General features: G+C 43.8%; 1 protein-coding gene across 4 annotated transcripts in view; it reads left to right on the top strand.

Moving 5' to 3' along the window:
• Positions 1 to 22,965, top strand: part of NFASC (neurofascin) — a 192,566-nt gene that overhangs the window by 110,721 nt on the left and 58,880 nt on the right. For all 4 annotated transcript variants that reach the window (XM_054027418.1, XM_054027419.1, XM_054027416.1 and 1 more), the window contains 13 exons: positions 4,747 to 4,858; positions 5,551 to 5,735; positions 6,638 to 6,769; positions 8,526 to 8,669; positions 9,182 to 9,293; positions 9,396 to 9,562; positions 12,316 to 12,463; positions 13,336 to 13,460; positions 15,447 to 15,491; positions 16,445 to 16,546; positions 16,690 to 16,887; positions 18,042 to 18,112; positions 19,136 to 19,358. In XM_054027418.1, the coding sequence (XP_053883393.1) occupies positions 4,747 to 4,858; positions 5,551 to 5,735; positions 6,638 to 6,769; positions 8,526 to 8,669; positions 9,182 to 9,293; positions 9,396 to 9,562; positions 12,316 to 12,463; positions 13,336 to 13,460; positions 15,447 to 15,491; positions 16,445 to 16,546; positions 16,690 to 16,887; positions 18,042 to 18,112; positions 19,136 to 19,358 (1,764 nt within the window). The remainder of the gene's footprint in view (positions 1 to 4,746; positions 4,859 to 5,550; positions 5,736 to 6,637; positions 6,770 to 8,525; positions 8,670 to 9,181; positions 9,294 to 9,395; positions 9,563 to 12,315; positions 12,464 to 13,335; positions 13,461 to 15,446; positions 15,492 to 16,444; positions 16,547 to 16,689; positions 16,888 to 18,041; positions 18,113 to 19,135; positions 19,359 to 22,965) is intronic.

Here is a 22,965-nt window from a genome sequence, read left to right as displayed (position 1 = left end):
CAGGAGCTGTCCACAGAGCAGCTCTCCGAGGAGCCAGATATCTATGTCTATGCTACTTTGCATGTAGACCCTGAGATTGCAGTTAGACACTGAACAGTCCCGGGAGCTGACCTGGCATTGAAGGAAGCAGCTAAAGAGTAGAGGGGTGTTTTCACCTTGATATTTGGGGCGTGGCATTATATGCACATATGAAAAGCTTCCTTCATCTAAAACTTCGCTATCAGGGGTGTCCTAAAAATCCCGCCAACTTTCATGCAGCTAGAGCCCTGATGCAGCAGTGCCAGCCTCCCCCCCGAGTTGGTGACTAAAAACACCTTGCTTCAATTTCCATTCCCCTGCATCTCTCTTATATCACACCCACCTGCAGCCCAGATAATAGAAGAGGGGATGCCTGTTACCATTTGTAATAAACCTAAAATAGTTATGTTCTGTCTGCTTTGAATATTAAAATTACAGAACAGCCAACTGGAACCATCCTGAAAGCCTTTGATTAGAACCCCAGACTCCAAATGCTTAGACTTGAACTCTCCCTAGAGTTTTTTGTTGTGGGTCAGATCCAAAACATATAGAGGGTCAGTATTTTCAGTTCTGATACAGTTAAAATTGCAGCAGGTGCATCTTCTGAAATTTTACCTTAATATGGTGGAAATGTAATAAGATCAGCTGATCTTAAGGTAAAAATGTTATGGGAGCAATTCCTGAGATTTTAGCATCATCTAATCCAGACCTGAATGCTAGCCCCATATCAGTTTCGAACCTAAACCCCAGGCTGATAATGAGTAAGATCTAACCACCACCCATCATCTTCTCAAAGCCTATTTAGTGGGTGGCCTTAAAGTGTCTGAACTTCGGTTTCCCTTTCAGTAAAAAAGAGGTGATGATATTTAACATCCTTTGTAAAATACTTTGAGATCTTTGGATGAGAAGTGCTATATAACAGCTAAGTATCATAATTAACATTCTACTAGTTGGAAAGATTTACCAGCGCCAGAAATTTCTTGTCTTTAAGATAAGGAACTCCACTGGAAATGATAGAATTTTTTTCAAAACAGTGGAAAACTTTTTAAAGGTGGCTCACTGTACAGAAAGCAAATGAATACAATGTCTGAATACGTATATAACTCCTCTTTCGAGGTTCTTAGTAGAAATTAAATGTTCTGTAAGCTGTTTCCCAATTTTAAAATCTGTAATCTGTAATATATGAAAAAAACAAAAATGCCTTTGATTAGCACTTCAGTGCTCAGGGCTGCAGGCACTGGAGTTAAGTGGATGTTTTAAACTATCCTGATCACACCTGCATAAGGTTTCTTTTATATAGACAAATAACGGTGGCAATAACAGGGGTGTATGATCAGCAGAGCAGGTATAAAAATCCACTTCCAATTCATTTATTTGTTTCCATGTTCCAACCAAAGAAATGGACTGAGACTTTTCTAGCAGCATGACATTTTCTGTCTGTCATTGTCACAAAGCTGGAATTGGAATTTTATGTCTGCCTGGAATGATTTCTGCTGCTTCCTAATGTTAAATGGCAAATGTTTATCAGTGGTATGTACTAAGATAGAACCTTTATTATGAGGTACCCAGTATGTTTGTAGGGTGCTTTAAAAGAACTGGAACAGGATACTAATTTCCCTTCCTTTATTTTTAATTGTCATCATTAATATATGGCTGGTAAAATTGCTGGTACTGCTTCTTTTCCCTGACTGATCCCTTCCCTGGCTCCTGAAGAAGCAAAATTGTTATTGAAGTGAGATGTGCAGCCTGTTCAGACATGTGCCATACAGTGGTTGCCATTAAAATGACATTTGCCTATGGAGTAGAATCGAAGAGGATGTATTTCCTGCATCTCTGTGCATAAAATAGGAAATACCTGCAGAAATGCTGTTACCATAGTGTGGTAGCTGTAGACCAGTATTGCCTTCATAACACCAGCCACTGTGTTTGCAATCTAGCCTTCATACACTAGTGTTGGGTTGGTATTGTAGGGCTGCCTTCCCTAGGAAAGGGAGCTTAGCAAGTGGTAGGAAAGAAGTTAAATATCTGTCTACTGCATTGGTAAATGTACCGTATCATCAAGGTAAGGTCAAGACTTGTACCTGGTGGTAATCCATTAACCGAATAATTGACTAACATTCTCACCAGCACTTGTTGACCATTAATCATTTTGTATTTTAAAAGTCATGTGATGTGTGTGCACAGCTGTGGTGTGGTAGACTCAGAGTCAATTGTGAATGTGTGGTTTGGGCTGCAGGGAGCTTTTCTTTTGAGGGGCCTGATCACAAACCTTTCCTGATGTCTTAATGGAGTGAACTCCACAAATTGTTTTCCCTTCTCATCCCAGCCCCTCCCCTTAAGAAACAAACAAAAACAAAAGGTTACTAGCCTGTTAGATAGGATGCTCCTCAGATATGTGTGATCCTACGGGTACCACAGAATTCCCCCCTCTTGCTCTCATGGGCACACACTGGGCATAACTGACTTGAGCTGTATTTCTGATGGGTACTAGTTATTGAGCTAGAGAGTCTTTTGGGTCAGAGGGGGCCAGCTACCTCCACCCCTACTCATCCATCATCGCACAGTTGGGCCCATTATCCCTTTCTAAATCAATATCTCCTCTAGCCTTGAATGTCTCCCATTGTTGACAATCCATCACCTACCCTTGGCCATTTTGTTCTACTTCCTAAAGTATAACTCCATTTTCACTACTGCTGTTCTAAGCCCATTGCATCTTATGTCCTTTTGGTTGTAAGTTTAAAAACTACAGTTGTCTTGACGGAGAGACCTTTAAGTGTCTGTAGACAGTGGTCATGTCTCTTCTCAGTTGCCTTCTCTCTAACCTTTCCCTGGTTCTCTTAAACTTTCCTCTTAGGTTGCCTTTTCTGATTATTTGTAGTTTTTGTCACTGTCCTCTGAGCTCTCCAGTTTCATTTTGTTTTTTAAAGCACAATACCCATTTTAGGCCTAAAAGTTACCAAATAGAGCAGAATAATCACTTTACCCTTATTACAGGCCTAGACAACACTGTCACTCCAACTTATTTTCATGCTAATACCCACATCCTCTTGTGTGGTACTACTGCCTGGCCAGTACAGTAAATGTCTCCATTTGTGTGTTGGATTACTATGTCCTACATGAAGCACTTTGTCTTTCGTTATTTTAATATCTCATTTGATTTCAGCCCTTTCCTTCCAAGATTCTACTCTTTTAATTCCGTCCACCAAATTGTTTGTGAGCTCCAATTAATCTACAAAATTGAGTAGTGTACTCATCTACTGCATCAAAAACCTATTGAGGACTGGGTCAAATCCTACAATCCTTATGCAGGCAAAATTCCCAATGAGCAGACCCAGAACACACACTAGTAGAATACAACTCAATATCTCTTCCTAAACTAACCCTAAATTGTTAATCTTGTTTCTGAGCTGCACTTTTGTTTTAGCCAGTTTTGTACCTTTTCATATAGTGATTCTGTGTAAGTCTCATGTCTCTGGTCTCCTTATTGAAATGCTACATGGAACCATGTCAGATGCCCAAGTACAGATGAGATATCGTATATTCTGTCCACATAATTTCCTTTAACAACTTTTTCCTTTGTTAACCGTATCAAAGAAAGAAATTAAGGGCCAAATTCTGCCCCTAATTTACACGTATACGGCCAATAGACCACAGTAAGGTCTTGCACTGGGGTAACTGAAGTGCTCATCCAGCAGTGCACTTAAACATGTGAGTATGCAATGGTGCTAAAGTTACACATTTTCTTAAGTGCTTTGCCGGATCAAGGCCTGAATGCCAAATCTGGCCTTAATTTGGTTTGGCATGGATTGTATTTCATAACTAACATGGCTTAAAATTCATCACCGGATTTCCCTCTAGATGCTTTGAGATGGAGCACTTTATTAATTGAACATAAATCCTTCTGAGCTCAGTGTTGGCAAACCCTTGTGCGGTAACTGGTCCCATAACACTGATATTTCAGAAGGGAAGTTTTATGGTTCTATTGTGGGAGCCCAGAAAGGGGTCGTTCAGCTTGATGTGGGACATTGGTGCAGCCACATGAGTCCGAGTAGAACCAGCTTTATTGGGACGATGGTCTGATGACCTAGTACAGTCCTGCAAGATGGTCGTGAAAACCAACTAACTGGATATGCAATCTGCCTGTTTGCCCTTTGCCATGATAACTGAAGGTCGTTCACCCACCCCTCAAAAGTAATTACGTGGCTGGGGCAAGCTAATTTATAGGCCGGTGCGAAGTGCACTGTCATGCCGTAGAATTAGCGTTTGGCACTGCATCAAATTCAAGCTCCTTGTGCCCATCTTCAGGGCCTTGTATTATACACTCCTCCCACAATTGCCTGCTCTCCTCTCTCTTCTCCCCCCAGCAATTCCTTTCTCCTTACTGTCCTTCTCTGTCTTCCTCCCACTCTCAGCTTTGCACCTTCTCCCATTTCCTGCCTATCAAACATGTTCTCTTTTTCAGATCCCTCCTTTAAAAACCTCCTCACCTCTCCAAAGAGCTGTCCACCTTGTCATGTCTTTCCTGTCTTAGATTGGCTCTTCCAGGCAGAGAACGTGCCTTCCTCTCTTAGTAAAGTACCATGTGCATTCGTGATGCTACAGATACATTCTACCCCTGTTGCTATATCGCTTCTCTCAACTCAGGCAGCTCTGTGTGCTGTTTGGTAGAAACAACATGGAGGAGGAGATTTTAAAAGTGGTCTGTTTTTTCTTTTCTGCTGATTTCAGCCCGAGGGGTTATGGAAACGACCCCCAGCTTCATGTATCCCTACGGGACCTCAAGCAACCAGATAGTGCTGAGAGGGGTGGACCTCTTACTCGAGTGCATTGCTTCAGGAGTGTACGTACCACTTGCCGCGGGGAGGGAGGGGGAATGGTTTCTGGCATCTCCTTATCTGCTCTGCTCTGAGTAGTAAGCAAATTGTACAGTCCCTGATGCTCCACCCTTGAAATCACTGGGAATTTTGCTATTAACTTCGGTGGAAGTTGGATCGAGTCCACAGTGCCTTGCTCCCCAGTGGAAGGGCAGGTAACTGCAAATGTACTATGGGCAAGGGGTGGAAAGATGCATCACAAAAGTGGAAGCTGGTGACGCTGTGTTACTATTTTCTCTGGGTTGGATCAGTTTCCTTTTGTTTGTCCACGTTGAGGATGTATTGGCACATGATATAGCGTCCTACCAAATATAGGGAAACAGGCCCCACTGCAGTCCTTGTGAGCGCCCAACTGGCCAGCTCTGGCTACAGGAGTGTGCACCAGCTAAAACTATGCAGAAAAGATTGAGTAGCATCCATGAGTCCGAAATTCACTCCTAGTGGTGTTAGTGAAGGTCAGGATCCTTGATCAAGATCCTGGTGTAAGTCAGGAAGGAAGGAGAGTGAGTCATCTGTGGAAACCATTGGGAGGATGAAATCTAAGGGGACTGCTTTAAGTGGTTCTGAATTTGGAGTAATCTGTTTGTTTCCTGTACAGTACATGGCTTCATGAGCCTTCCCCTCAGATATGACCCCTAATCTGTCCTCCCCTCCTTAGACCAGCACCAGATATCATGTGGCACAAGAAAGGAGGAGAGCTCCCAACAGACAAAACCAAGTTGGAAAATTTTAACAAGGCCCTTCGCCTCACCAACGTCTCTGAGGAAGACTCTGGGGAATACTTCTGCTTAGCGTCCAACAAAATGGGCAGCATCCGCCACACTATCTCAGTGAGAGTGAAGGGTACGTCATTTTATCCTACCATTTGAATTACTTGAGCCATGCGGAGGGTGAGAGGGGGCTGCTCGTGTTTGCTCAGACCTATGCTAATAGGATGAGCTGTGCTTTGCAGAACTAAGCTGGATGTTTGCCTATACCCACGCACATTTGCATCTTGACCAGCCCTGATCTCCTGATCCAGGTCCTCAGTTGGTGTAAATCAGCATAGCTCAGTGGATTTTTTTTTTTTTTTAAATAGAGCTACATTAATTTACATCACGTAGTAGAAAAAATTCTATCGCTGCTTTTTTAGCTCATGTAGGAGTGCATGGCCATCCCTCCCCATCAATCTCAGAGGGAGGCCATGCCCCCTCGCGCTCAGGTCTCTCCCTAGGCCAAGATTGTTGGGAGATTGGCAGTCTCTGAGGCTCTGGCACACTAGGCAGGGCCAAGTGGCAGGTAATCCAGCGTTCTGACCGCAGGCAGGGCAGAGCAACCAAGAGTTTATAGGCTCAGGCCATTCAGCAGGGTGGAGCCCCCCAACAGTCTAGGGGCTCAGGGCAGTTTGACATCCTTGTTCTGGCAGACAGCAGACAAATGTAGGCCTCTAGGCCTACGGTGGGGAGGCTGCCACTCCAGGGTTAGGATTGCCTAGGAATGTTAGGCAAAGATCAACTGTAAAGATTTTACTCTTCAATACTCAGCATAGCCAATGCCTATCTGTTTTCTAGCGGCTAAAATATAGGACTTGACTTACAGTGACATCACTTCCGCGTTGGTGAAGGGTCCATTTCCCACAAGTGGCGTCTGGTGGGGAACTTTTTTCAATGGGGTCAGCTTCAACAACTAATTAATGGAGAGAAATTCAGCGGAGGTAACCGCAATGCATGTATAACTTGTCTGTATACATATTCCTGTCATTAAAGCGGCCCCTTACTGGTTGGATGAACCACAGAACCTTATTTTGGCCCCCGCTGAGGATGGTAGACTCGTGTGTCGAGCCAACGGGAACCCGAAGCCTACAATCCAGTGGCTGGTGAACGGAGAGCCCATAGAATGTAAGCAAGCTCATGGCTTTGGGACTCCCTAGCAGGGATTGAATTGTGTTCATCATAGAATCACGCACCAAAACATGAGGAATTTCATATAAATTGCTTCTCTTTTCAGGGTGGAAAAATAATAAGCATGAGCCATGCTAAGGGTGTTTTCAAGATCGTAGTTATTTGAGATGTCCCAAGCACACATGCCTTCCTTATGGTGTCTTCCATCATCCTTTCCATGAGTGGAAGATCTAGTTATGGCAGTCTTACAACTGGGACACCAAAGGTCACTTTAAAACAAAAAATAAACGTTTTTGGTGTGTTTAAAAATCACCAGTAGCAATGGTGAGAGCCAAGAAGAGTGCAGGCAGGTGTCCATCAAGCTGGTAGCTCTCCCGTTACCCTTCAGTCCCATCGAGGTACACTCCCCTCCATTCATGAGGAGATGGAATACTAAAATGAGGATTAGAATGAAATTCACATTGGACTGGACAAACCAAGACTAACAAGGATAAATCCAATATTTGTGTTGAACAGAGAAGTCTTAATTTAAAATTAAATGTGTGTATAGGTGTGAGAGTTCAGGCAACTAAATGACTGGATAGCTATGTGTGTTATGTAATATCTAGCTCTTGGTATTTTAGAATTAGTTCCTAAAACAATGGATTTTTTTTTTAATTTCCCTCACCAAAAGTAATTTGTCATGGAATCATTGAAGAATCTTATCAATGCCTAGCTTAATGTAACATTTGCTTCTGCATCAGAATCCTTCTGTAATGCTCATTGGCTTTAGATGCATGGTTATGAATTTTGGAGCGATCGCATTTCAACAAGACCCTTCTAAAAAGAAACCGAAAATGGCCCTGGAACTAATCCTGCTAAACTCTTTTGGTCACTTCAGATAAAGTAGAGAGAAAGGTCATCTAACTGTTAATTCTTCTAGGAGTGTCCCTGTGGATGCTCCACTTTAGGTGTCTTGGGGTCCTGCGCTTGTAATCAGAAATTTGTAGGAGCAGTGCCTGGTTGGGCCGCATGTGCGCCGTAGCCATCTCACGCCGCTCCGAGCGGTTACATAGCGGTGCACAGCCAACCGTCCCCCAGTTCCTTCTCTACCCCAGAGAATCGGTGTGAAACTCTGAAGTAGAGGGGAGGAGGGAGGATAGTGGAGCACCCAGAGGGACAAGCATCTCGAAGAACCTCAGTTACTGCACAAGGTGAGTAACCTTCTCATCTGTCAGGTAAATAAGGTCTAGGTCACATAAAAGACCCTAATCCATGGCCCATATGATTACCATAAATAATAATTTTCATTCTCCCACCATCACTAATCACTCACTACAGAGTGGATGGCAGAGAGGAGCAGGTTGAGACTGAAATTGACTCTCTAAATCCTCCTCAGTGCTGAACTCAACATTTTCCAGGCATTAGCACCCTGCTTTGTGCTCCGGTTAGAGTGTCTGTGCCATAGGGGCCAGTGTCTGAACACAAGCACTATTGGCAGCATGCCAGGCCAGACACCTGCCATAGCCCCTACTGATCTTGGTCTGTAGATAAGCAGAGGACTTCACAGACTCCCATGCTGGCACTCTGAAAAGCTTTACTCCATCCTCAGCTTGCTTTCTTGGATATGTTCAGTAGGATGACCCATTGTAAGCGGGGTGAGGTTTTTGGATGTCTCGGGGAGGGGGGTTAATGGGATTTGGAGCCTTTCACCCAAGTAAAGTTTAATAGCAAACCGAAGAGCTCTCTCTTCCTCCTTCTGTTTGTTCTGAAGCTGCTCCTCCCAACCCAAGTCGGGAAGTGGCCGGAGACACCATTGTATTTCGGGATACCCAGATTGGCAGCAGTGCCGTGTACCAATGTAACGCTTCCAACGAACATGGCTACCTTCTGGCTAATGCCTTCGTCAGCGTTCTGGGTAACTATCTAATGCTACAGATAGTCTGCTGATATCTGTGTTATGGAGGTGGATTGGGAAGGTCTTTACTGTGAACACAGGAGTTCCTTAACTGCCCAGCCTAGAAGTGTCCATAAGAAAACAGTAATCTCTGAATTCATGGGTGAAATCACCATCTCCCATAGAACAACGTTCCCCAAATCTCTGGCTAATTTAAGTCATGATAGATAGCAACTGTAGTGGCTTAAGATTGTTAAGGATGCTGGTGTTGGCAGGAAGGCCAAGCATCAGGGCTCGTATTGATAGGAAGGCCAGAAATAGAAGGTAGAAGAGACAGAGAGAACAGTGGGAGGGTAAAAGTGAAGGGAGGGGATAGGAGGAAATACGGGAGCTTTGCAAAGCCTTGAAGAAGGAACTTGAACTTGAGGTGCAAGAAAAAGAGGGAGTCCCATGACTAAAGAGGAGAGGTGGGGAGATGGTGTGGTTCGAGCACACAGGATTTTAAAAAAACACTATGTTCTTTGTTGTTTAAGATGTGCCTCCCCGGATTCTTGCCCCACGGAACCAGCTGATCAAAGTGATTCAGTACAACAGGACCCGCCTTGACTGCCCGTTCTTTGGCTCCCCGATCCCCACTTTGCGCTGGTAAGGATTCCAACGCTCAGAACTGCTGATTGCAATGGACTTTGAAATGAGCCACTTCCTGCTGCTGCTTCCTCTTACAATAGTTTCTTGTATTGTTGTGAGGTTTAAGAATGGTCAGGGAAGCGCCCTGGATGGAGAGAACTACCAGAGGCATGAAAATGGGAGCTTGGAAATAAACATGGCTCGGAAGGAAGACCAGGGAATCTACACCTGCGTCGCCACCAACATTCTGGGTAAAGCAGAGAACCAGGTTCGTTTGGAGATCAAAGGTAAGACACAGTGCTGTCAAAGCATTGCACGTACAGGGCCTTCTCCTCACAAACACCCATAATTTTACATGTGCAATAGTTTACACCCACAAGTCGGGTAGTTAGCTGGCTAAATCCAGTGCTGTGCAGCACAAGTCACTGTGCATCAGCACAAACTTATCAGCTGAGTACAGGCCCCTTTTGAAAACACGTGACCAATGAGTGGCTTGGGTGCATAAAAGTGGGTGAAATTATTACTGTGCAGATAATGGAGTGTAGATCTCAGTGCCTTGACTCAGTGGTCGGTGTAATGGGTTTGGGCCCTTTGGGGTGTTACCTGATCTGCCGGGATATCACTGAGTCAGCCTATTCTGCCAGCCTGGGTCCCCTTTACCTGCCCTTGGTGGGCTAGACTCACAAGCCTCTGCACATAGGCAGGCCGCACCCAGGTGCACAGAGAAAGACAGATCCGCTCTGGAAAGATTCAGCCTTAAGGGCTTGCCCCAACACTCTGGTGCTCACTCTCTTTAAGAGGTACAAACCCAAAGGTTTTATGAAATTTGCCGCCTCTCTCAATGTGGAAGAGGATATGCACAACTTCTTGCCCCCACTTCCCCCTTTAGAAATTACATAAACATGGTTATATTATAAACAAGAAAGAAGTTTATTAACCACAAAAAGATTAATTTAAAGTGAATAAAAGAGATGACCGAACAAAGCAGATTACTGACCAAATAAAACAAAGTACACAAGCTAAGCTCAATATACTTAAGAAACAGGTTACAAAATGTAATTCCTCACTCTAGATATTGTCTTAGGTAGTTTCCTTCACAGACCAGATACCTTTCCAGCCTGGGTCAAGCAGTTCTTCTCTCCCGACTCCCCAGTTCCAGTCCTTTTGTTTCCAGGTATCTCTTTGCACAGGGAGGTGGAGCAGAAAAGAACTGAAGACTTTGATTGTTTTCCTCCTACACCTTATATAGGATTTCCATAAGGCGGGAATCCTTTGTTTGATTCCCCCACCTTCCAGTGGGAAAATTCAGCAGTCCAAGATGAAGTTTAGTATCAGGTGACCAGGTCACCTGACTCTGTAGCATAACAGTGTCCATGAGTCACTGGCAGAATGGAGCATCCTGCAGGAAAGACAAGCCTTTTCACAGTCCATTGTCCTCACTGTTGGGCCATCAGCCCTGTCTGGCTTTTCCATTGTTGTACCTGAAGTGTTAGCAGTGGGTGTCACCCAAAGTAGCATAGTTGAAATATAGATACATAGTCAATATTCCTAACTTCAGATACAGAAACGATACAGACATACAAATTGGATAATCACATTTAGTAAATTATATCCTTTCCAATGATATCTTACAAGACCCATCTTGCATAAAGATTCATATTCATATCATGAGCATATTTTCATAAAGAATATGGAATGCAGCGTCAGTCGGCAGTCAGATACTGTTTGAAATATAAACTGTTTGGCTAAAGGACAGTTGTCTCCCACCGGGTTCAAGATCATAACCTGTTGCATTAAGACATAAAAATATTTGTACCTGAATAGTTACTGGCATTTGCACATCCTGCTTTTCAAGGAGGCCCGTGTACACAACCTTTCCAGATCGGGCTGTGCTGGAAACAGCAGTCTGTGATAACAGAGCTGTTACACACCAGGGCACTATATTGGGCACCTGGACAATTTGGGCTGTATTTAGTTTTGTGGTCAGTTGGGGAAAATGCGTGTTTTTAAGACAAAGGAAGTGGGAACGGAGACAGTAAAACACTTCTTGCTCCCTGCAGTGCTACTATATAGATATTACATATATACACACACTACAATAGAGATATAAAGTAATCTTGGCTTTTTCATTCAAGCGCTCTAAACACTGGCTTAAAAATAACTCACTCACTCTTTTCTTCACAGATGTGCATTTCTTACTAAAAATATGACTTTTCTGTAAAACGACATAAACCAAACTCTGCTCTACCTTACAGCCATGTAATCCCCATTGAGTCCAGTGAAGTCCTACAAGTATAACTGGGAGCCCAACACATTTAGTTTCCATTAAATGCAAGACTGATTTTCAAAGAAGCCTAAAAGAATTCAGTGGTGACTGGTGCCTAACTCCCTTGGCCTTCATTGAAAATCACATCATAAAGGATTTATTTTTCCTTTACCAATTTTTTTGTTACACACTTCCATAGTCTATTGGCAAAGCAGCAGATCTTAGCAGCTGGAGTATGGTGTAGTTTAATATCACAGAATTATGTGGTTGGATACTTGAAGATCTGAATGATGGTCTGAGGACTTTATTTTGTTTTTTTAAACATGAACCGCCTAGAGCATGAGATAAATATCAGGCATATTGAAACACATAAAAGGTGCACAGCAGTAGTGGCAAGGTCACAGTTCAAGCAGCAATAAAATGTTTGAGTAATGCGAACAGTTTCTGTTGGGGCTTCGCTTTCCTAGTGAAATGCCCTTTGACTCAAAAATACTGTTTTAGTTAATGTCCGTGTGTATTAAAGGTAGGATGCGTTGCTGAGTGCAAGATAGGTGGAATAATACTAAATTACCCAGCTTATAAGCAGGTACTCGTATGTATCGGAGACAACTGAGTGTGGCCAGCTGGATGGCTTGTGGCATTTGACACATGTCCACCTATGCCTGACTTTTACAAGTCACACTATGTCTCCCCTTTTCCAATCTTTGGTTTGGGTACCGAGCTATAGACCCTACTGTTATATGCCTACAAGTGACATCATGTGATTCTTTGCAGACCCAACTAGGATCGTGAGAGGGCCAGAAGATCTGATTGTAAAGAGGGGCTCCCTGGTTCGATTAGACTGCCGTATAAAACATGACTCTACGCTGAAACTCACAGTCACCTGGCTGAAAGATGATACGCCTCTGTACATTGGAAACAGGTCTGTGCACTGCCATATGACTGTATGTCTGTAGTTACATGTGCCTTCTGTCTCCCAAGATAGCACTACTCTTCGCTCTGTCTTTATAGGATGCTCGTTTCAAGAGCCAGTGCATATAAACAATTTGTCTGGTTTCACAGCCCAGACGGCATTTCCCCCATTCAACCAGGAGAGGGAGAGTATGCATAGAATAACCAGTGTCCCTATGATTCAACACTGAGTGGTACTACACTTTTGTGGTGTTAGTTACTTCAAATGGAAAGTGACTAGCTAGTTACACAAGACTCTTTGATATCCGGTTTCAATATAAAAAAGATGGAAATCAGTGGGTTGGTTTTTTTTGTAAAGAATCACAATAAAGCATCTTGGTTTAATAACTACAGATTATTTCAGAATTAATACTTGTCTGCTTTGACCTACTGTGCCAGTACAATTGCAATTCCCCTTTCCCAATCTCTGTCTCCCATCTGGAGAAAAGGAAATGAGCTTTTGATCATGGGGACTCAGACTGTTCCCTGGTCACAACTTTGTTCCCAGAGAAGAATCTGATTTCATCTCCTGGCCTGCTATGATTATTTCATCTACTTAGTATGTGTAGCTACACACCACTGTAGAGACGCTGATGCCGTGGGAATAAGTTCAGTATGAATACCTGGTTAGATCAATTATGCATCTGCCCTGGACAAAATATACAAAAAACAACAAACAGAATGAAAAGTACATCCCTGCCCTGAAAAATGTAAAACATGAGTCAAACTCAGCTAGACTTACTCATGCAAGTAGTCCTATGGAATCCAATGGAACTATTCACATAGGTTAGGACGAAATCCTTCAACACTATACGTTTTTGTTATCAATTGTATCCTTTCCAGGATGAAGAAGGAAGATGACGGTTTGATAATCTATGGCGTGGCTGAAAAAGATCAAGGAGATTATACGTGCGTAGCCAGTACTGAACTGGACAAAGACTCTGCCAAAGCATTCCTCACCGTGCTAGGTAACCATTCTTCCACCTGAATTTACTAGTAACCCAGAGATTGGAGCCTCGTCGAAAACAAAGTAGTAGAACTAAAGGCATTCGTTTGTTAGTACAGACTGATTTTTAGTGTCATGTTCTCACAGCCAAACTTGGGTAATGCATAATCAGACACCGCGAAATTTAAAAAATGTTTAACATTTAACGTAATCTAATAGGTTTGTAGGTCAAGCCCTTATTGTCATAGCTGTTGGTGGTTTTACGTAGGTTTGCTGTGAGCTTCTTAAGCAAAGTAGCGTAATAAAAATGGTTCGTTTCTCCACCAGTGTCTTAATGGGGCTCAGTGAATACGTGCAGCCTCATTTCAAACCTGCTCTAATGTTGCAATTGAACCTTCCAGTTCAGCAGATACTGAAAATAAAGGAGTAGCGAGGAAAAGACAGAATACATAAGGAGAATAAGCCAAGTTGAAATTGTCATGGAAAAAGTTACCCACGCATTGATTTTAGTTCACAGACTCAAGCCTGAGGCCAGTTTATTGCAATACATACCAACGCGTTGGGGGTAGCAGTCCGAAAACTACCACACCTAGCACGGCACGCAGGCTGCTTTTATTCCTTCAAACCGCAAGCATAGTACAAATAATACGCCATTTGCGAGTAATAAGAGTTGGGGTCTGTCCCCTTTTCCCGATACCTTCCTAATCATTTCACGAGAATTGGGTGCGTAATGGGTGGGGGGTTTCTGGGTGGTACTTGGCACCAATTGGGATGTTTTTCTCGTCAAGGTACATATTATTTTCCGGGGTTTTACGGCTAAGGGCATAGGGGTTGATCACAGGACGCCCAAAGAAGATATATGATTGGCTAGTTTGGCAGTTAGCTGGAACTACTGGAGAAGTTGGCCTTTACTAGAAGCAATTTCTTCATGTAAGCGGTTATTATATTTCATAAACAAGCGGTTATTATGTTGCTGAGGCCTTCTGCATTGCTCGCTCCCCCTCCCTCCTCTGATCATAACCCTTGACCGAATTTGGCAGGGAATTGTACAGCTTAGTCTTGTTCAGGCCCTGGCCTGTACTGCCTTTTGTAAGGGCAGTCAGTATATCGAGCCTCTGTCAGAGGGCCTGATTTTGGGCCTTCGGTGTTACTTTGGCTGTCATAAAGAAGGCCACCCAGTTCTTTTTCCCCACAAAATTAAATACAGAAAGACTGAGCTGAAAGGAGCTGAGGGGGAAAGAAAGCAATTCTTATATGGAGCCAACAATGTTCAAACCTGGGCGCCTAAGGTTAGGCGCCCAAATAAGAGGTCTGCCGTTCCAATTGAAGTCAACAGAAATTCAGGCTGCTCATGACCTTTGAATATCAGGCCCCTTATTTAGATGCTAAGCTATAGTGGGAGAGAGAGGAAACATGTCCTGTCCCTACAGGCTTTGCTCCAGATGGAAGTGGTAATGAATCTCTCCCTTTTTGGCAGGGGGAGGAATGGATTTAAACTACAGGGGAAATGGGTTTTATAGACTGGAACTGGGTTTGTGGCCGTTAGACCTACTCTCAAACTTTAAACTCAATGTGGAGGCTTATCTACCCTTAGTTCTCAACTACCAGAAACCTCTTGAAGAGCCTGTGTCTGTTTAAATCAATGTTGAATGTATTGCTGGCTCAGGCCTCACAGTGCCCTACTACACTCAGCATGCTGTAAGAATCCTGCATCCCTAATTGCTCAGCTAAATTTGATTTTTCCATTTTTTAACACAATTGTGTTTAAGCTAATTAACTCATTTGTTTCTCCCATGCGCAGCCAGCACAAAATGGATTAGAGATTATGGGAGCCCTTTGGGGTCTCTAGGGGAGCAGGCTATAAATACTGATGCTCACTAGGTCCCACACTGGAAGGGAAATCTTGGTGGAATTGGCCTCTGTAACTTGTTTTTACTACATGCCCCTTTGAGAAGCCAAGTTTAATCACTAAACTAACTCCATTAACAGCCACTCTCTTACCTTGCAGCTGTCGTGTCTGCTCCAACTAATCGTATGACAGCCTTACCCAAAGGTAATCACCACTAATCAGTTTGGTTTGTTGAAACCCTTTTATTTGTATATGCTTTTTGTTTTGTTTGGCCTTTGCAATAACTCCAATGGGAAATGTAGGGGTTGAAAAGCCAGAGTCTGATGCTCCAAAGCCTGCTATGGTAAGTTATTTCTAAGAGTTGTCACAACTAACCATGAGCAGAAAGCTGCTGTGGTATGTTTGTAATGGTTGTCTGGGTGTCAGGGTGCAGTATGATATAGCACAAGAATATCACTCACTACGGGCAAGGTGGCAGTGGCAGAGTGAGTAAGACCCTGAAGGGGGAGTTAGGAAACCTGGTTCTGCCACTGATCTTCTGGGATGTTGGCCAAGTCACTGCCTCACTCTGCCTCAGTTTCCCTATCAGTAAAATGGGGGTGAAAACAGTTAGTTGCTTGCATGGCTTCTCTTAATTAATGGCTCTCTCTAAAGGGAAGGTGACCCAAGAGTGTAGTGTCTTATGACATGACCTTGCTCTACAACAAAAAACATGGTTTGTTTTCCTTGTCTTTTTGTTAATCCACTATCCCTACAGTATATAACCCAGCATGTTTTTCCTTAGGTTTGATGCCTTTGTTCTATATGCGCACACCTCTTTCCATATTTGAATGTAGTGGTTGGGCATTGCCAGCCCCACCAATATACCCTGGAAAGGCCACCTGCACTCCCCCAAAGGGTCCTGATGAAGGGCACAAGAGTGCTACATTCTTTCAGATTAAGAAAACACACTTGTCTGCTAAGAACTGAATGGAAACAACTCCTGTCACATGCAGCCACTCCCCAAAGAGCCATCAGCTGGCAATGACTTTCTCACTGCTGCCTATGAGAGTTAAGCAGAACTCTCAAAGGCACCCAAGGCATTAGGTGTTCAGTTCTCATTGACTTTCTGTGGGATTGCCCAAGGAGCCAAACTTTGGTTGTTACTTTGCCAATAGAACGACCTGAGCGGCCTCGTGACCTGGAGCTGACAGACCTGGCGGAAAGGAGTGTGCGCTTGACATGGATACCCGGTGATGACAATAACAGCCCGATCACAGGTTGGTGCTCACCCCTCCCCTCTGTACCACCCGACCAGGCTGTATTCATCAAGCTATTGTTTTCGTTAACAAAAGTCTGTCTTCCTCTGGGAGTTGGGAGAAACCCTGCCATTAACCTGACCTCCCACCTCTCTCCTGTCTAGATTATGTGGTTCAGTTTGAAGAGGACAAGTTCCAACCTGGGTTGTGGCATAACCATTCCCGTTACCCAGGGAGCGTGAACTCAGCTGTTCTGCGCCTCTCGCCCTATGTCAACTACCAGTTCCGAGTGATAGCTGTGAACGAAGTGGGGAGCAGCCTGCCCAGCCTTCCCTCTGAACGATACCATACTATTGGGGCAAGTAAGTACTTGGAGTCAAGTTCCAAGTAACTCTCTGTTGGGGCTTTGCCCTCCGAATGGCTTTCATCTGTCATGTCAGAACTCAGACACTAGGCGAGGGTTGGCTAGAGTTTCTATTACAAGCCCATTTTCCATGGGTGTTGAACTCACGAGGCCTGGTACTGTAAAGCCAGAGTAATGTGACTGAGAGCAGAACTTGGTCCATGTACTAACAGGTTAGGATGGATCTTGAAGTATTTGGTTAAACCCTGTGCACAGTGGCAAAATTCAAGATGACAGAGCTAAGGTGGGTAATTTTTCCAGTGTAAGCCGCTTAGAGGGGGGTATTCCTCAAACAAATCAATCTTTCCATGATGCTGCAACTGAAGAGGAGGAAAATCCTTCATCCCCCTCCTCCTGCAGGAAGCTTAGAAGCGCATTTGAAAGTTTGACACTAGGGCTGTTTTCTCTGCAGCTGGCAGTGTCCTCCCCCAGCCCAGGTAGACAAGCACATGCTAGGTCCTCTCAAGAGAGCACACTGAAAAATAAGCAGTGTGGACCCTGCAGAATGGGCTGACCAGGGAGGCATGCTCCCAGAAACAGTGTAGATATACCCTCAAGGATCTATTCTTGTAAGCTGCCAACTCCCTCCACTATTCCCAAGTATTGACAGAGATCCCAGAACAGGCTGGGTGTGCAATGCAGGTCAGTACAGCTCATTTTTGAGTGCCGTGTGTGTGTGTGTTCAGTGCTGCAGAGAAAAAAAAAATCATATTTCTAGTACAAGGTACTTATGAACCTAAATCTCTGGGTTTTGGGAGTGTTAAGCAAAATGGAGTGCCCACAAAATATGGCTTTCTTCTAATAGCTGCTAGGGACCTGCTCTTTTCAGTTACATCCCTCAGCTTCTGATTCACAGATGTCATTGATTACTCATGTTCAGATTTACTTCACTTAACACAGAAGGCACCTTCTAAATGTATAGGACTAGACATTTGAAAACAACCAAAATACGTGTCCTAACTTTGAAAAGTTCTGAGAAACCTGAATGGAAGCCAATTTGGGCAACTCATTTGTTGTTTTCAATTATCTTTTAATAACCAGTTTGCTCTGTGCATGGCTTTTAAATGCCTACATTTTCAACAGTGTAAGGCAAGGTTTTTATGTGGATTTCAGGTCCAGAAATCAACCCAACAGGAGTTCAAGGAGCAGGGACTCAGAAAAACAACATGGAGATAACTTGGACAGTGAGTTTAATTTTTTTACTACCCCATAGCTGAGGGTGCCAGCGTCTGTAAAGCCAGATCTAAAAAACATTTTATTTCAATGGGCTTCGTTAAAACTTTCAACTTCTGGCTACTTTTAAGTCAAGATGATCTGCTTATTCTTTCTCTTTAACCACCAAGGGCTATTACCATTCAGAATAGTTAGAGTGAGGAAGTGTCACATGAATGCTAGGATTACTCTGTGCTTCAGCCCTTTTAAGGTGAGCATATTTAAATCACACCTCATGGACTCCCCCTTACATTCTAGGTAGCTGCCAGAATAAATCAATTCTCATGCAATTGTGATTGGTGTTTATTTTAATAGCCCCCAGAAAGACATTCCAAAGAGCTTACTCATTTTAAGACAGGAGTCTAAGGTGAAGGTTACACAAGTACAAGCATGTGATTATTCAGTTCAGAAACCGTGACTATTTTTTTTTTTAAACTCCATTGTTGACTCACTCCTTGCAGGCACAAGTGATAGACAGTGACTTCTTCATCCATATAGTGAATGAGGACTACTTTAGTCTTCCTGCAGAAGCCTGCTCATACAGAGTACTCAAGTGTTAGCATTAGGGATGAGGTTGGTCTCCAAGATCTGTTCACAGGAGTGGAAGCAAAAGAAAAGTTGTTAGATTACACCTGATCCTCAAGGAACTGCCCTTCTCTTGCCTAAACACTGCTTCCAATTATTCTTTCTGATCTTGTTCATTAAGAGTGACACTTGAAGGCAAAATGTCACTCTTAAATTTTCCAGGGTACACAAAAAATTACTGTGGCTTGCTTCTTGAAGGAAGCCTGAGAGGAGGATAATTATATAGAAGGTTTCAGAGGACAGACTTTCATTCCTGAAGCACTGTACGTCCTGCCTGGACCTACACAGCTGTCACCAGGAATTAAGCCAAAGTCTGGTGTGGGGAAGGGATAAATTGCAACTTTTTATTCATGCCTGTATTATGCAGTGTAAATATACATAATACCTTATTTATCTTTTTGTCCATTAAGCCACTGAATGCGACTCAAGCTTATGGGCCCAACCTCAGGTACATAGTGAAGTGGAGGCAAAGGGAATCACGGGAGAGCTGGAGCAATGAGACAGTGAGAACCACAAGGCATGTTGTCTGGAATACACCCATCTATGTGCCCTATGAGATCAAAGTGCAAGCAGAGAACGACTTCGGGAGAGCTCCAGAGCCGGACGTTATCATCGGCTACTCAGGGGAAGATTGTGAGTATTTTCCTACCCAGAGCTATTACATATTACTGGGTGGGGGGAAGAGAAAAATGAAAGTTGTCAAGCTACCCTCTCCTACTGGAGATGGAAAAGCTAGACTGCAGCTCAGGGGGACACCCTTAGAGCCATGCTTGGTGTCACAGCAATCCAGTTCCTGGTGATTGGAGGAGGAGGCGGGGATGATGACTCTTCAGGTTCCATTCCTAGCTCCGGCACCAAAGTATCTGTGCAGCCCCAAGCCAAATTACTTATATTCCAGTTTGCACAAATGGAGGTCATCACTTCTGAGAGCGAGGTGGGCAAGGAGGTTTGAGTTGGGGTATTTTGGCCCTTGGATGAAAGGTACAGCTGGGCAAAGTACTGTGTTGAACTTAGAGACGTGATTGCAGCTCTGGTAGGCTTTGCCCAGGGTTCTGAGAGGACTTGTGCAGCCACATCGTATTTAGCCACACTAGCAAGATTAGAGCTAGTATGGGTGCCTTCCTGAGCGGCAAGTAACTCCTCCCCTCTGCTCTGAGGGAAGCATAGTTTAATTACATGATAATCTTGCATGCTGGTCAGAGGGAAATCCTGGATTAGATTGCTGTACCATGGCTTTAGAGAATTAAAACATACCACTATAGCTACTTGTATGTTTATCTCCTACTCCTTTCCTCTGGGCTACTGGTTTCATTGCCTGCAACAGATAGGGGCTCTGAACTGTAACATTATTATAGGGTTTATTTTTTAAAGAGAAAGTATTTTAGTTCCATCTCCACTGCACCACATGACTGGGAGTCTTGGCTTGAACTCCTGCTGGGATTGTTGTTGGGGCTATGGGCTCAGCACTTCTGAAAAGGAGCCCCCTAAGAGGTCACCTGGAATAGCACAAGGACCACCTCCCACTGACTAGATTTGCTCAGAGCACAAAATATGGGTACTACTACTACCACGAAAGGGAAAATAAATAACTCAATCCTACTGTCCCTGGGTCTGCCTCTTGAAGCTTGTGGCTAAGAGAGCAGGGGATAGATAAAGAACTTAAAAAGAATACAGCTTAGATTGTGTTACACACACATTACGGCAGTGCTGTGATGCTACACAGTTGACAGCTTTCAATGCCTTAAGGTATTTCTCTCAGTTTAAAGTAGATATTGGGGACTGTGCATTTAGGTTCCACAGAGACCCAAATACACCTGAATGTGTGTCTTGCTGGAGCTAAACTAAAGTGAGATTTGGCCTTGAAGAGAATTCTCCAGTTCTTGGAAACAGATCTCACATTATTTAGCTCCCTAAATGACTGGGATAATTATAAAAAGATAGGAAACAATCTAAGTATAAAAACTAGATCCTGAACATGCCCCTAGTGAATAGAACATGCAGTGGGCTAAACTACTGGATAGGTTTGTTCCAATCGTTTCCCCTCTAAAGATGCTAACCTTAGAAGTGCTTTTACTTCGCTCCCAAGCCTCCCTGATAACAGTATATTTACCTTCAGCTTATTGTTCTGTGAGATTCAGAGTGGCCAACCTCTGCTTTTGACCTAGGATGAAAGACAAAAAAAACAGTTATCCTGAACATTCTTGGGGGTTAATACATGGATAAGCTGAGCAACATCTTTGTGGGCTAGTGTGGCCTTAGTTTTTTCAAAGGCTTCTCAGGCACACAGCTGGGGCTGCTTTAACAGTAGCAAATTAAATTTGGGGTTTTGTGGCCGTGCTGCTGAAAAACTTTTTTGTACAGCTTAGCCCTTGCAGGGTTAGCTCTGTATACCCGGCAACCATTAGAGGCCATCAGAGTTTAGTTGCATCACTCCCTGGGTGAGCACACTAGAAAGAGCTGATTCCCCTGGTATTGTGTAACTAAATGGTAGTGCAGAAGAGTTTCCTCTGACCCAACTATCATTTATAATGTTACTTTGTTCCACAGGCTTTTGACTGACATGCTGCAGTGCCAATCAATATTAGAGCTGTGCAAACTCTGCACATAGGATCTGCAAGCTAGATCCTCAGGCACTTAACCCATTGCTAGAAGCAAATGAGTCACAGTATGGTTGCTTGGAGGCATCTTCAACCAATTCAAATCTCCAAGGGACCATATCACTCCCTCCCTGGGATAGGTCTTCAGAATCTCTACTTACCTTAGGGGTTTTCAGGGAAGTATTAGACATTCACACATTTTCCATTTCCTCTCCTACTGCAAAGTGCACTAGTGAAAAATGTTTCTAGAGGGGGGGGAAATCCTATTGGCCTTTAAGGGCTGCTCTGTCCTTGGTCCTGAAATAAACAGACTCTTGTCTAAAGCTTCACATAACTGAATTCCTATTGCAAAAGTCTTTAACCAGCGGTTTCTTTCTGGCAAACTAAACTTGGCTCTTGCTTTGTTGGAGTGGCATCTGTAGTTCAAGGATTGCTTTACTGTGAGTTATGTATCGTCTTGAATTGTTTTACAATGTCTTATTGCCTGGTTTCCCCTCCCCCATTTCCCCCCATAAACTGGTTGTTTTGGGGAGCAGTTTCTGCCACAAGAAAAGATACAGTATGTTTTTCCAGCGTTTGCAACAAGCTCTCCTGTTCTAGTGATTTTTTGTAAACTGTTAATGCTTGCATGTTAAATACATAACCTATTAGATTAAGGCTAGATGACCATAATGATCTTTTGTAGTTTGACCTCTGGCATGGAAACTTGCCCAGTGACTCCTGCATCTAGCCCTAATTTATTACAAACTTTCTTCCTCCAATAATTTCCAGCAGAGATTTTCAGCAGTGACTAGTGATTGGGGGTGCCTCACTTAACACCTTTAAAAGAACCGGATTTTCAGAGGATAGGTGTGCTCCATCCTTTCTGTATCTCATCTCTTCTAGATCCAATAAGACATCACTAATCACTTTTGAAAATCTTTAAGGATGTCCATTGTGATTCTCCAATGGGTGGGTGCAGTAGCTTCAAATGAGTATTCCAGAAGAGATCAGAAGTTCTTATACAAGCTACAGTGAAACCAAAGCAAGTGCCCGTCCCCAGTAGAAAGCTAGTCTGTACTGAGTGAACCCACCAGATCTACTGCAGGCTCTGGCCATTCTTTATCACCACATGAAAGCAAAGGGTTGTTCTGCTATTGTGTAGTGTGGTGGCAGTTGTCCCTTCCCCTCGGGGTCCTAGCACGGCTGGATTACTGCCTCATATCAGGGGAATTAGTGAATCAGGTTCTAGCCCCTGACCCTCTTGGCAGGGAAGAGCACCCAGCAGTCTAGGGGCTTAGGGCCTCAGGCAGGGCAAAGCACCAAGCAGCCTGTTGTCCTAGCTCTGGCAGACAGACAAATGTAGGCCCCTTGGCCTATGGTGGAGGCTGCCACCCCAGACCCATCCTACTCCACCAGGTCCCTGCCCAGGGCCCTAACAGTGGAGGAGTGTCCACCACTAGGTTAGTGGAGATCTGCCCAAAACACCCTGGACTGAATTCAGGCAAACCCAACCCAAAACCAGTCTAGTGTTTATAGGCTACTTCCCCTTTGGTTCCTCAGCTCTGTCTCCTCAGGGGGTCAGCAGTGAAGCCTGAGGCCTAGCAGCAAGCAAGCTACATCTGTCTCCTTCCCAAGCTCAGCTCCAACTGAACTGGACGCTC

This window comes from Malaclemys terrapin, chromosome 4, assembly GCF_027887155.1.
Source record: "Malaclemys terrapin pileata isolate rMalTer1 chromosome 4, rMalTer1.hap1, whole genome shotgun sequence".
Taxonomy (NCBI): Eukaryota; Metazoa; Chordata; order Testudines; family Emydidae; genus Malaclemys; species Malaclemys terrapin.
Note: the sequence above shows the minus strand (reverse complement) of the source record. Positions and strands in the feature narration are given on the sequence as shown.